This window comes from Rhea americana, unplaced genomic scaffold (genome assembly GCF_003343005.1).
Source record: "Rhea americana isolate MKP2758 unplaced genomic scaffold, rheAme1 scaffold_5, whole genome shotgun sequence".
NCBI classification, from domain to species: domain Eukaryota; kingdom Metazoa; phylum Chordata; class Aves; order Rheiformes; family Rheidae; genus Rhea; species Rhea americana.
Window position 1 is genome coordinate 167209 of NW_028186645.1, and position 12712 is coordinate 179920.

Sequence of the window (12712 nt, forward strand, 5' to 3'; positions counted from 1 at the left end):
TTAATCTTTGAGCACTTGTTTAAGTAAATATAAATAGCATACAGCCACAGAGGAAAAAATAGTTTAATTTTTGCTTTAACTTCTCCTTTTTTTTCTAATCTTTTATTTAAAGCTGAATTCAAAAATTGATAGACTATTTAAACTTTATGTATTCATGGAATGCTATTTTTATTTCATTTAGATAGCATTAGTAATTTCATTAGATAGTAGATGTGGTCATGTAGGTTTTTGAGGTCTGAAACCTTAGTATGAGGGAACTGTATGCTAAGAATTATTTTAGAGTGAATACAACTTTTAATCGCATTAGCATTTCCTGTAGTTTGGGAAAGAGCCASGTAAATAATATTTATAAAACAGTAAATTGTAGAATAACTTAGGTTGAAAGGGACCTCTGGGGATCACCTAGTCCAAACTTCTGCTCAAAGTAGTTAGATAAGATTGCTCATGGCCTTATTCAAAATTCAAGTGATTACTTGCAAGGATGGATTTTGYACAACCTTCTTGTGACTGTTCTTCTTACAAAGGTTTTGTTTTGTTTGTTTTTTTTTTAATATCTATGTCCTGTCACTATGAATCTTATCTTTCAAGAACATTGAAATGCAAAACAATGTATTTAAATTATAAAGATTTTAAAGCAAACTGAGTTCTTATTGCTTCAATTTACATTCATACATTGTGCATGCATCCATATATTGTGTAAAACTACTAATTTGTATGTATGTATTCTGAAGAAAGACACTTTTTGTAAGTGTCTCAATAATAAATACATAGTCTTGAGTTAATTAAAAATAAAAGTTAAGAAAAAATAAATATAATATGAAGATACGCACTATAAAAAGTGAATTTTATGCGCTTTTTCAAGCTCAGCACATCATTACTATAATTAATTCAACTTCAACTGCAAAATGTAAATAAGAAATACATTCAACTTTTCTTTTTTCTACAGGCAAAAAAGCAGTGGCAGACAGTAAGTATTGAAAATCTAATATCCTGTTGTATTTGTTTAATGAGTGCAGTAAAAATAGCTCWATATATTTTAAATAAGTTTGAGTTTTAGGTAATTGATTTAAAAAATCTTTAAAGACAACTTCAAAACATGTACTTTTGGCTGTATTGATGGTTATTATCTGGAAATATCTATGAATATGCACTGATGCTAACTCTCCTAAGTTTTCCTTTTTATAGGATTTAGGGACAGAATGAAGATTGCATGTTTTTATGTATGTGGGGAGAAGGGCTGTAGAAATAAACAAAAATTATCCATTTTGTAGAATTCTTTAGATCTGTTAAATATTAGGAGTAGTGTTGTTGTTTTACCTACCAAGAAAGTAACAAGATTGAATCTGTAAGAAATACTTTCCAATATACTTAAGGATGATAACATAAATAAGCTTTAATTTAGAAATAGCCATACCAAAATGGGGGAAGGGTTGAGAGGTTTGCCTCTTAAAAAAATTTCCAAACTTGTGAAAAGGGATTCTTAATGTTAGCTAAATGTGTGTGTGTGTGTGTGTGTGTATATATATATATATATATATAGTTTGTCATTTTTCGTTTTATTTGGCAGGGCAATCAAATCTGCTAATCCTTAGATTCAGCTTAGATTAGATAGTGGACTGTCTTAAGTTCTAAACTACATTTCTGAATTGTTTTTTTTTTCCTACTGTTTGAACAGTCTAAATCATGTCTTTGTTTCAGAGTCCTCCAGTGCTGGCCATCATTAAAGATCTCTTTTCTTGGAGTATGAGCTTGGTGATTCATCAGCTTTGCTGTAAATGAAGCAAGTTACCACCATAGGGAAGTTAATATAGTTCTAGAACTGTTCCTAATCCATCTGCTGTATTACAGAAAGAATAAACATATGGAGTAAGAAGGAATTAAACTTGTTGAATGAAGTATTATGGAGTGTGTTTTAAAATCTAATATTTACGATACGCTTTTTTATTTTGCACAAGTCTTTCAAGTTCCATGTTAAACTTATGCAATAATACTTGAAAAAAAACTATCAAATTTCTATAACTAAACTTTTAAATAGAATTAACCAACACTTCATATAAAAGGATGAAGCCTTTTTTAAAGTATCTTTTTTTTTGTCTAGAACTTCTCAAATATTCCATTTATTTTTAAAATGGCATTTAAGATTACACAAGGTGCAAGGACTTTATTGCTAGGTCTTTGTCATTTTGCAGTGCAATACTTCAGGCTACAAAAAGGATGTATTTTTTTAGCTTCATGCTTTTGAAGTCTTCTGTCTTGCAAATTTAGGTTTTAGGAATGTACACATCAAATATCCATACTAAGCATACATAATGCATAAAACCAGAATTTTACTTTGTGTCATGTTTTGTTTAGATTTAGCTTAATCTGCTTTAGAGAAGATTAAGACGCTTACATCACTGTAATGACTTCATGCTTATGTACGTCTTTTTAACTACTGAAACATCCTAAAGCTTTCAGCTTGGTAAAGTCTTGGGTTTCAGTCTCTCARATTGTAGTATCTGGCTGTAACTTAAATACTCTGTATTTGAATAGTCAAAAACTCAATYACCTTACTTGCTGATGACATGGTAAACATTCCAACATTGTGTTGCCTTTAGTTTCTTCAAAATCTGTGTTTCTGCTTAAACTACTTTACTATTGGTAAAGTAAGATTACTAATCACATTTCTATCTTAAGCAGTAATATGACATGGGTTGTGTCAATTTCATGTGGCTCCTTTTTTAATTAATTTTTTTTAATTAAAAGGTAATCAAGCAAATTCTTGATTACAAAAGAATAGGTGATACCTATTTTCTATGCATTCTTGACACTTTTTCCAGCTTCTGCAGTCTTCCTTCTTTCTGTATCTTTCCTTGGTATATTTAGAAAGCTGAATCTATCCTCATTATCTCCTATCTGGGAGTTACTGATTTTTATCTGTTCTTGTTATGTTTTCCCACCTCAAAATGAATGAGTGAAAGGTAGAAGGAATGTACTATTTTTCTCTTTACATACAACCGAAAGTCTCCAGAAGAGAACAGAAAATACAAGTAGAAGAAAATGGAGCTTCAAATGAACAGATGATAACTCGTGGGGATTACAGGATGGGTCAAAGTTGTGGTATAGTTAATAAATGGTTCAGATGGAAAATTTGTGCCAATTACTGAGCTTAAATTTGCCTTTGTAATGCAAATTTATGATCACTTGTCARTAGTTCCTAAGATGCTACACTTACTTCAAATTACTTGGTTTAAGCAATTTGCAATTACAGGAGCTAGGAAAAAACATGAATCATTACAGTATTTGCTTGATCTTAGCTACACTTACCACATTGGAACTGAGCTACATAAATATACTGTCTTACTGCTTGGACATTGATGGAAAAGCAGGTGAGGAGCTTTTGCTTAAGTGCCCTGGCAACACAGTTAACAGCAATTTTAGATAAACTTAACCTACTTCAACTCTTAATACTCCTTTGATAGCTGTATTGGCTTGCTGGATTTCCTAATAGGGAAAGGAAGTAGATGTGGAAAACATTATTATGAAAAACTGAAAGTTCTACAGAAATAAATGTTATCTGCAACTGARTTCCTCCTAGGCTGCATTTTTGCAAATTTTTGCATTTTTGCAAATTTCAGGCAAATTTGCATTTTTGCTCTTTTTTTTTGCCATTTTTTATGATGGTTTCAAAATATTCCTTCTTGTTATGATCCCTAATGTGTAGACCTCCACAAGAGATGATGGAAATAAAACTGGTGTCTAAGCTCCAAGGAATTCTAACATTCAGTCACTGTCAGGATTATACTTAAGCTTAATTCAGAATCAGAGTTCAGCRTAGCCGGAGTGCTGTATTACTATCCGTAGTAGCACCTCAATGCTAAAGCATACTGGGCAGTATAGAATGCAACAGAGGAGAGTAGTCAAGGTATTACGAAAAAAAGCAATTTCTCGTTTACTGTGGGCGGTGGAAGAAGTAAACAGGAGTTCCCTTTGCAGCACTAGCATCTAGATTTTTATCTATATAGGTAATGTCCATTATGGCTCAGAACAATGCACTGATAGGAAAATGTTTGCTGCTGGCTGACATAACGTTATACTGCTGATGTCTTTAAGAGAAGGATTGCRTATACACTTTTTTCTTCGACTGACTTGTTGCCTGTGATATGGCATTGGCAGTGACCAAAACTGACCATTACTCTGCTAGTGGAACAACAAACTCCTCTTCTGTAATGGTTGAAAAGCCCCATGAAGTTACTGACCAAGTCTGGCTGAGTGTTTTTTAGTGTTTTTTTTAAATGTTGATTAAACTCTTGAACAGGGTGTTGTGTTAGTAATATCAAGTATTTCATCATCCCATCTGCTGGATGTGGTCTTCTAACCATACCACTATTTCTAGACTTGCCCCTGTATGCTGAATCTGTTCCATGTCCATGTTCCATCCTAGAGCTCTGGAAGATCTAGAACATTTYCAAGTCTTGTCTTACAGCTGAGAATCTCAGAGTATCTTGTGCATGCTAATGGAGTATTGTAGAACACTCCAGGGAAGCAGCAAAAATAGTCAGTACCAAGGAAACATTAGTCACAGAGCCCAACCTATTTAACCTCTTTAATGGCTAACCTGGGGGGGCAGAGGGGGAGTGTATTCATGTTAATAGGGAGCTGATGAGTAAAGTTGCAGGAAATGATCTAAAGTGACTAGAAGAGCTGAACTAGGCTCCTCTCTAGCTGAATCATGACAGCAAACCACTGTTTAAAGCACAAATGCACTCTGACACAGAGCTGATACATGTGTACTGTACGTTTTGGTCCCCAAGGAAGAGAAACTATCAGGTGTTAGACACAGGTGATAGTGTGTGACATCACCACCAGGTGGCTGCAATGAAACTGAGTGAGGAAATCAACACGTGAAATCTCTATTGTTTGGTTCACRGAAATCCGTAAACCTACTAGGAAGGAAATAGTAAGATAAGAGATTCCCTTAGGCATTGAATGTGTTGGCTAACAATTTGGTAAATGGAGGAAGAAATTACAAGATAGTTCTTGAACAGCAAGCTCTTCATACTAAAATTCCATGACCTTTAGCAACTAACATTTAACAACTAGTATCCTCTTTAAGAAAAAGTCATGTGATTTTGATTTGTTAATTTATGGGGAACTCAAAACAAGAAATTCCAGTATTCTACTGCACTGCTGCAGGCAGTCTCCTTGAAGACAGTGATTCTCCCCTAAATTAACATGAGCTGACCACCACAAGAATGGATTCTTTATAAATTTTAATTAAACTCTGGTAAATGCACTGTGATTTCTCTGACTGTGGTTTAACAGTATGAGTGCTTCGGCAGCTGTACCAGCCTGTGGAGGTTCCGCTGCTACACCAACCTGCATTGTGTTTCTTAGTTGTGCTGCTTTAACTACTTGTGATCAGTCAATTTTTAGTAATTTTATACTGTTTTTCTCTAATATAATAGAGCAAACTTTTTTCTTCTATTTTAGTTTGGATCCACTCCCTGATCCTATTTATAGCAAATCTACTGTATAACTTATGCTACAGCAAAACAGCAAACTTTTTTTTTTTTTTTTTTTTGCAAAGGGGTAGAATCAGAATTTCTACCTGACCAGTCACTCCTCTGACTCTCCCATGTTAATGTAATCCTTAAATAATTTAATGCAAATTTCCTCCTTATACCCAGATACACACATGATCAAAGTACTGTTTCTCCCATAAGAACTGTCATCACTGTCAACGCAGCAATTCGAGTAATGCAGAACTCCACCCTGTTTACAAATCATTTTTGCTTCAGCAAAAATGTAAAAACTTGCTTCCTTCCTCTCTGACGCTATGTTCCCTTCTCAAACTTACAGTATCAATTAATTGGAACAAAAGAACAAACTAACAAGCAGGCAGTAGAGAACAATTACACTACAGTATCTTAATGTTCAATACTTGCAGAAAGAATACATTCAGGTTTAGTAATAAAACTCTGATGATGTTTCTTCAAATCAAAAGTTACACTGGTTGTCATCAAACTGAAAATGTTTTTAATTATTATGACCTTCAGAAACTTAAAGTAGCTGTATTTGTTTTTAAATTAGCATGACCTTTTAACTATTTAATATCCATATCATGACAGCAACTTCAGCTATTTGTTAGACAATAGAGACTTCTTCAGAACTACTGAACTGTTTGGTAGAAAATGATAATAGGAATTCTGTGGGTGGTAGAAGTACAGCAACATACTGAATGAATCCTATCTGTGATGAGTACTTCTGCCTAAACAGATTTCTCCTGCAGTATCAGTTGTAGTCTTCATTTCTTGTTTTAACTTTTTGTTCAGCATGCTTCTGATAACATTAAGAATTGAACAATTAAGGGGAATTCTTCAGGTATGAAGGACTGTTGTGAGGTATTTCAGATGGAATGCTATATAAACAAACACTGCAACAACTTGGGCTATGAATGCAACCAGAGTACTATAGAGGAAGAAAAATAATAAAATGGGTTAGACTGCAAACAGACACTGATACAGGACCAAGGACACAGGGAAGGCTACTTTTTTTTGTTTAACCAGAAGCATTTCCATACCTATCTTGAGCGCACCTACAGCAGTCTTAAGCTATACTCATACTGTTATGTTAGTGATTCTTTACTGGTGATGCTTCAAGTAGCCTTTACACAAACATAGAAAAAATAAATTCTCCTGTACCTGAAATTATAGTTATCTCCTTATACTCCTTTATAAACCAGACTGTATTCCACATGTAGTTTGAAGAAAAAAAAAAAAGAAAATTGGTCCAAACTAGAACCTTGAGATACTTAGATACTTTACTTCGCAAACATTTAAAGTAAATTTTGCATTTATTTCAGTAAGCTGAGAATTGGAGACATACCCATTATTTTAACAATGGTTTTTACTGTTTCAGTGAACACTGAGATGTAAATAGCTTTTAGGATACTCTGATATGGTTAATTCTTATGAAGTAACGCATCTAGAAAAGAGTCTTGCCAAAAATATTTCCACTGTGGTTTCAAATTATGTATTCTTACTAATGCTAATCATCAAGCCTCCTTTTAATTGAAGGCTACTAATTTAAACATGTACTCAGGCCTCTCTAGGGCAGAAACAGAAAGCAAGAAAATTTGTGTAGGATTTTCACATAGTGATTGGAAGAAAAAGAAAAGATGCAAGTTACTTTACCTTGTCCTGTAGTTTAGCCTTTTATAGAATAGAAATACTGGTTTTGTATTTGAGGCATAAGCAATAGACAAAGCTTTAAAGAAGCATCTCATCATCTCCAAGAAAGTATGTTATTTTGCGTACTCCTCCATGATCAACACAGTCCATTGCATTGTTTTCAATATCCTGAGGTTCAGCTGCATAATATTGTGATGCCTTTTTTGAATAAATAAGCCTAATGTAGATTCTAAACACACTTTGGTGATATGTTATTCTATTGTCACTATTTCTAGGGCTTTTCACTGAATCATTTTCAACAGGATCTATCAATGCCCTATACAATTTATTTCACTCTACTTTTGATACTCATCTGTTTATCCTGCTAAAATTTGCAGTAAGCCTTGTCATAGGATCACAGTAAGAACAAAAAATATTTAAAAATATGTTTGTGGAGGATTATGAGCCAAAGCCACTTATCAGCACGAGCATTTTGTCTCATTACTGTTTCCAGGACTACAACATCATTACTTTAACTGGAAAACCACTACTTATACAAAGAATTAGAAAAGATGAACCTTAAGCATCAGTAAGGTACAAACACTTGAATATTTTTATTTATAATATGGAAGGAACGTTACTGCAAACTTCTTAGATTACATCTGCTGGTCAGACTATTTCAGCACAGTTACTCTTCTATCAACCTGCACTATTAAGAAGTATCTCGACCAAAAAATACCAAATTCATAGTAAGTTGTATTCTCCTGTACAACAGATGGCCATGTTCTCACAATCCATTTTTTTTTGTAATCAAGAAGTCCAGAAAGTGATCACTTGACGTTTTAAAATATATACATATGTATCACAAAAGTGTTTTCCATAGAATTATAGCTTACACCAAAACCATATCCTGTTCCTGAACTGTTATAGAATTCAATGTAAACAGCAGATTCAATATACTATCCAGTATTTTTGGAGGAAACTTACCCTTTGTATCTGTAAAATCTGTAGTGTGTTCACAAAAAAGGTAAAGGATGTTTGTATTTTCAGTAGTAAATTCTTAACAATGTAGTYGTTTAAATACTAAGCATAGACAGATTACTCATTTTTTAAAAAAGTTTAAATTGATATATATTTTCTTCTACTTCATGTGAATATTCCATTCAGCAGCAAGTTTTTATCTACAAGTCTCCTCTGCACATCAGCTCATCTCAATATGTACTGAAGACCACCTCCTAGTATATCCCAGACTTCAGTATCGGGCAAAGGACTTTCCTAATCTCCCATTCCAGGCTGCAGTCCAAATTCAGCCATTACCAGGCACAAGAGCAGGAAACATGAACTTCATTACAGTACACCCTCTGCATGTTTCTTTTTACATCTATTTACCTCAAGTAAGCTAACCAAGAAAAAGACATCCTAGAAGAAAATGCACATTTTATATTAGGAATTATTGGATTTTTTTTTTTTTTGTATGGGAATAATTTAAATTAAACAAAAATCTACATCAGATCTAGCAATAAAGATCAGGAAGGAAGGCAGATTGTTTTCAATTACAGTAAATAAAATAGCTGACCATCTTAAACAAGGAAACAATGGTTAACAGAAGAGTTGCATATTAGCCCACCATTTTTTGCAGCACAGAGTAAAAACTAACATAGTATCACAGAATTTTATATTAGGCCTTGAATGAGAGTGTGTTTCTGCATGAATCACTTCATGCAGCTATTGTAAAAGAAAATTTGAGTACCTGACCCACTAAATCTTGGTTCAGATACCTGAGAACAATTTTAGATTTACAATAAAAAATGAAATGGATAGGCTCTATCCTAAGACATGACCTGTCCTTCCCTCCCCCCTTCAAACTTCAGAAGCAATGCACCCAAGAAAGTGGTATGCAAGGAAGAACAGGAGTAAAGCATGAAGGATTGAATCATTATTCTATCCTAATTAATGTTTCAGCTAATATCCTACCATCTAGCTAGTCACAGATGCTTCCATTCATTAAAAAAAATGGAAAAGAAAACATCTTGAGAAGTGAAGTGGTTACAAGCCTGAATGTGCAAACAGAGAGATCCTCTTCTAAGACTTTTAACTTTCTGTTTTGTTTTCCCCACCCTTTCTAATATAGTTAGTGGTTTCGTCATTATAAACTACAGGGGAGCAGAACAAGATTTTCTGTCTGTAAAAAGGACGGTACGTAATCTCTCTTACAGGGCTGTATCTTCTGTACTACAACAAAGAGCTACAACATAAAAAATTAACAATACCTATTTGTACAAGAATTTCATGACAATGTACAGAAACACATTCMCAATAAGGACACAGCATTCTCTCCTACGTAAATTAACATTTTTTGAATCACGTGCTTTGGATTAAGCATACAACTTACGCTATTGTTTAAAGAAATTACATGTCTAATCCACTAAATGCAGGGCTGAAACATATGACCTATCAGACACTCAAATCCCAGGAAGTATACACAGCTGTAATATACACAGATGAGACGGCTTCATTCTTGCTCTAATTATTATACTCCTTTTCAGAATGATACACTGAGTTGATTGCACTGTGTAAACTTTACATTAGTCATCTAATCCAGCTTACTTTACTTTATAACATTACAAGGTAGTGATGAAAAAGTATCTCTCTCTTCTTCACATTTCTTAAATACTGTATACACATCACACAAAGTGTTTCCTTTAGATTATTATTTATAGTTTATCTTTGAACAGGTTTGATGGGGTTTGAAATRCATTGGCTGTATATGAATTCAAACACTGCAACATATGACTTGTTCACTATGAACTCCTTTTTGTTGCAGCCTTAGGAATTCAGCTTGTTTCTGGAATCAGAGGTTACTTGAGGACATAGTAACAAGTTAAAATACCCTTCCTCTAAATATATACTGCTTATTTTACACAGTATTTCACTAACAATATTTTAAACTACCTGCTATGAAATTCTTCTTGAAACACCTCAGTCTTTTTGTTTTGTATGCTCTGTTACAGCACACTACACCTGCATGGCAAGGTTACAAGTACTTACCTGACTCGACTTTTATAACTGCTTACTTACTCATGGCCAGTTCCTCCTGCCTGCATTACAACAAATGCAAAGAAGTAATTGTTGAAAGGAGAATTATATTCTGTAATAAAGTAATTTACTAAGTTATTCAGAAAGGATTTTTTTTTAAAACACACATACAAAAACCTAAGACACCTACTTGTAGTCATTTTTTTAAGAGATTTTATTCTGCTAGTCAAGAGGAAACCCATCATACCTGTAGCCATCTAAAAGCCTGCTGTCTAATCTGAGCTAGTCATCCAGGCTCCATCAACAGAAAGATAGGCACCTTCAAAGACCAAGACATTTAGATAGTGGGACGAATATCTCAGGATGGAATGAATTGCCTGCAGAACTGCTTCTCTCCCTTCCCTCCCCATTCCAATTTATCTATAGAAAGAGCCTAGATGACTAATTTAGACTACATGCATAATTTTTCAATTATTGACATTGGATGAGATATATCACACTCTGACATTTGAGAATGTTTCTTTCTAGCTATTAATAGAAAGTACTTGTTATTTAAAATAATACCACATGAAAAGAAAAAAAAATCTTAAGTTAAAAAATAAATACTTATTTTCACGTGACACTTCCAAAGATTTAAAACATTTTCCTATGCTCCAGAGAAGCATTACCAGGTTAATGCAAAACTGAAGAAAATTGTGATCTGAGAAGGCAAGAAAACTCATTTTCCTCTTTTTGTCTATCCATAAAAAAAAAAACAACTAGGAGATCAGATCTGGTAGTTTTAAATACTCAAAAAACAGCAGCATTCGAAAATCTGGCCATTAGGCACTTGAAAAATAAAACAGGAATTGGAACAATGTCAAGAGTGCTTCGGAAAATCTCACTAGTCTCCCATCTGTATTTTTGGGCATCTCTGCTTGTCTTAAGAATGTTGTGCATGATCATGTAAAAGGCCAGCCAGTTTATTAACTGCAGTTAATACTCATTTTTCCAATAAATCTGAGTTAAATACAAAATATATTTTCATTTTTTTCTATATATCCATTAATTTCCAATATTTTAAAAAAATATTAATATGGTACTTTGAATGTTTGAGTCAAATTCCAATTTCTAGGTGAAGAGCTCAATATAAATCTCAATAATTAATGTTACAATAACTAATAAATAGTAAGTCCTCATTTTTAATATTTAGAAGTTGAATAAATGTTAATTGACGGTGGCTTAAATTTGTAAAGCTAAAGGGTATTTCTCTGTTTTTCAAGTACCAAGTGGAGTGTAGTTCAGAACAACATGTATTATAATTTATACCAAAAAATAAGCAGAAAACCTTTCCTTTAGAAAAATGTCAAAAGAATTAAGCACATTTCACACACACACACACACAAATACATATTCGGTAACAAATAATTTTGGTTCTGCATCTCTGGTTTTAATCTGCCTCTGTATCAGCTCCAAATTCTCTTCTCAGAAATTCCCAGGTCATGACCGCTTTCATACAATCTCTTTTATCTGAAAAGGCAACTTGTAGGTACCCCCAGTCCTTTGGTCAAGCAACATAATTTCTGCAAAGGAAAACCAGAACTTGGATGTGGAAATGCATGGACAGTGGAAAATCCCAGAAGTACATGATCAGAAGTTATGATTTTCCTGCCTGCATTAAACAAAACATTTGTAGACACTAGGAGYTGGAACACATAGCTGGAATCAGAAGGTTTTATAATGTTTGCTGCATCCCTTGGCTGGTGAAAGGGTGGTTCTCATAAAGTCTTCTGCAGGAGAGAGGTYGATAGTTAATTTAAAGTCTTACGCTTTGTAAAGGTTGGTTAGAATTTTACTTTTTCCTTTCCTCATTTTTGTGGGAAAATGGAGATGGGAAGGGATGGGACATGTTTTGTTTTCCAAGGAAAGTAGAAATAGGAGTAAAAATAGGCTTGCATATAATTATCTACTATACCTTTTGAAGACATTTCCTCTTAGTCCTCAGCATCCAGTCTGTCTGGTTGCTTCATTGGTTGAACCTGTATCTGCCAAAAGGAACGCRTCTTAGAGGTTGACAGACTTTCATATTGCAGGCCATTATTCCAAAAAAGAGACTGTACAGAGGAGTGCTTTCCCTCCCAGGGGCAACTGTCTGCACCATATTCTCTCAGCTTTCATTCTGATAGTGTTCCTCCCATTGCAAGGGAAAAGTAATAGTGGGATAGCATTTATTGTACTTTAGCTTTTTAAATCCACCGCTGAAACAGGGAGAAATAAGCTCTGAAGTATACCTACCAGTAGTTTGTAGACCATCCTGTAAGAATCTCTGGCAAGAAGTATCACCTGATTAATGAGGAAGGCACTAATGTTTAAGGAATGAGTATGGCAAAGGTTCATGATTCCCCTGTTGCTAGAACTACAACTTTGCCACAAACATTTAGAAACACAGTAAATTCCTAGTCACTGCTATTCTTCTGTTCACTGAAGTTTAATATAAACTTGATGAGGGATTTTCTTTTTCTTTTTTTTTTTTTTTCTTTGAATAC

The 12712-nt window shown here is 33.9% G+C and overlaps 1 protein-coding gene and 1 long non-coding RNA gene across 2 annotated transcripts in view; one reads left to right on the plus strand and one right to left on the minus strand.

Moving 5' to 3' along the window:
• Positions 1-1895, plus strand: part of ATP5MJ (ATP synthase membrane subunit j) — a 4116-nt gene extending 2221 nt beyond the window's left edge. Inside the window, exons 3-4 of the mRNA XM_085317354.1 lie at positions 947-967; positions 1699-1895. Coding sequence (XP_085173480.1) covers positions 947-967; positions 1699-1724 — 47 coding nt within the window. The 3' untranslated portion in view covers positions 1725-1895. The remainder of the gene's footprint in view (positions 1-946; positions 968-1698) is intronic.
• A 5846-nt stretch (positions 1896-7741) lies between these two features.
• LOC146588639 (uncharacterized) lies at positions 7742-12574 on the minus strand. Its single transcript, XR_014897352.1, has 2 exons — positions 12142-12574; positions 7742-11749 (listed from the first exon to the last, which is right to left on the minus strand). It is a non-coding gene; the product is annotated as an uncharacterized LOC146588639 (long non-coding RNA).
• Between the last annotated feature and the right edge of the window lie 138 nt (positions 12575-12712).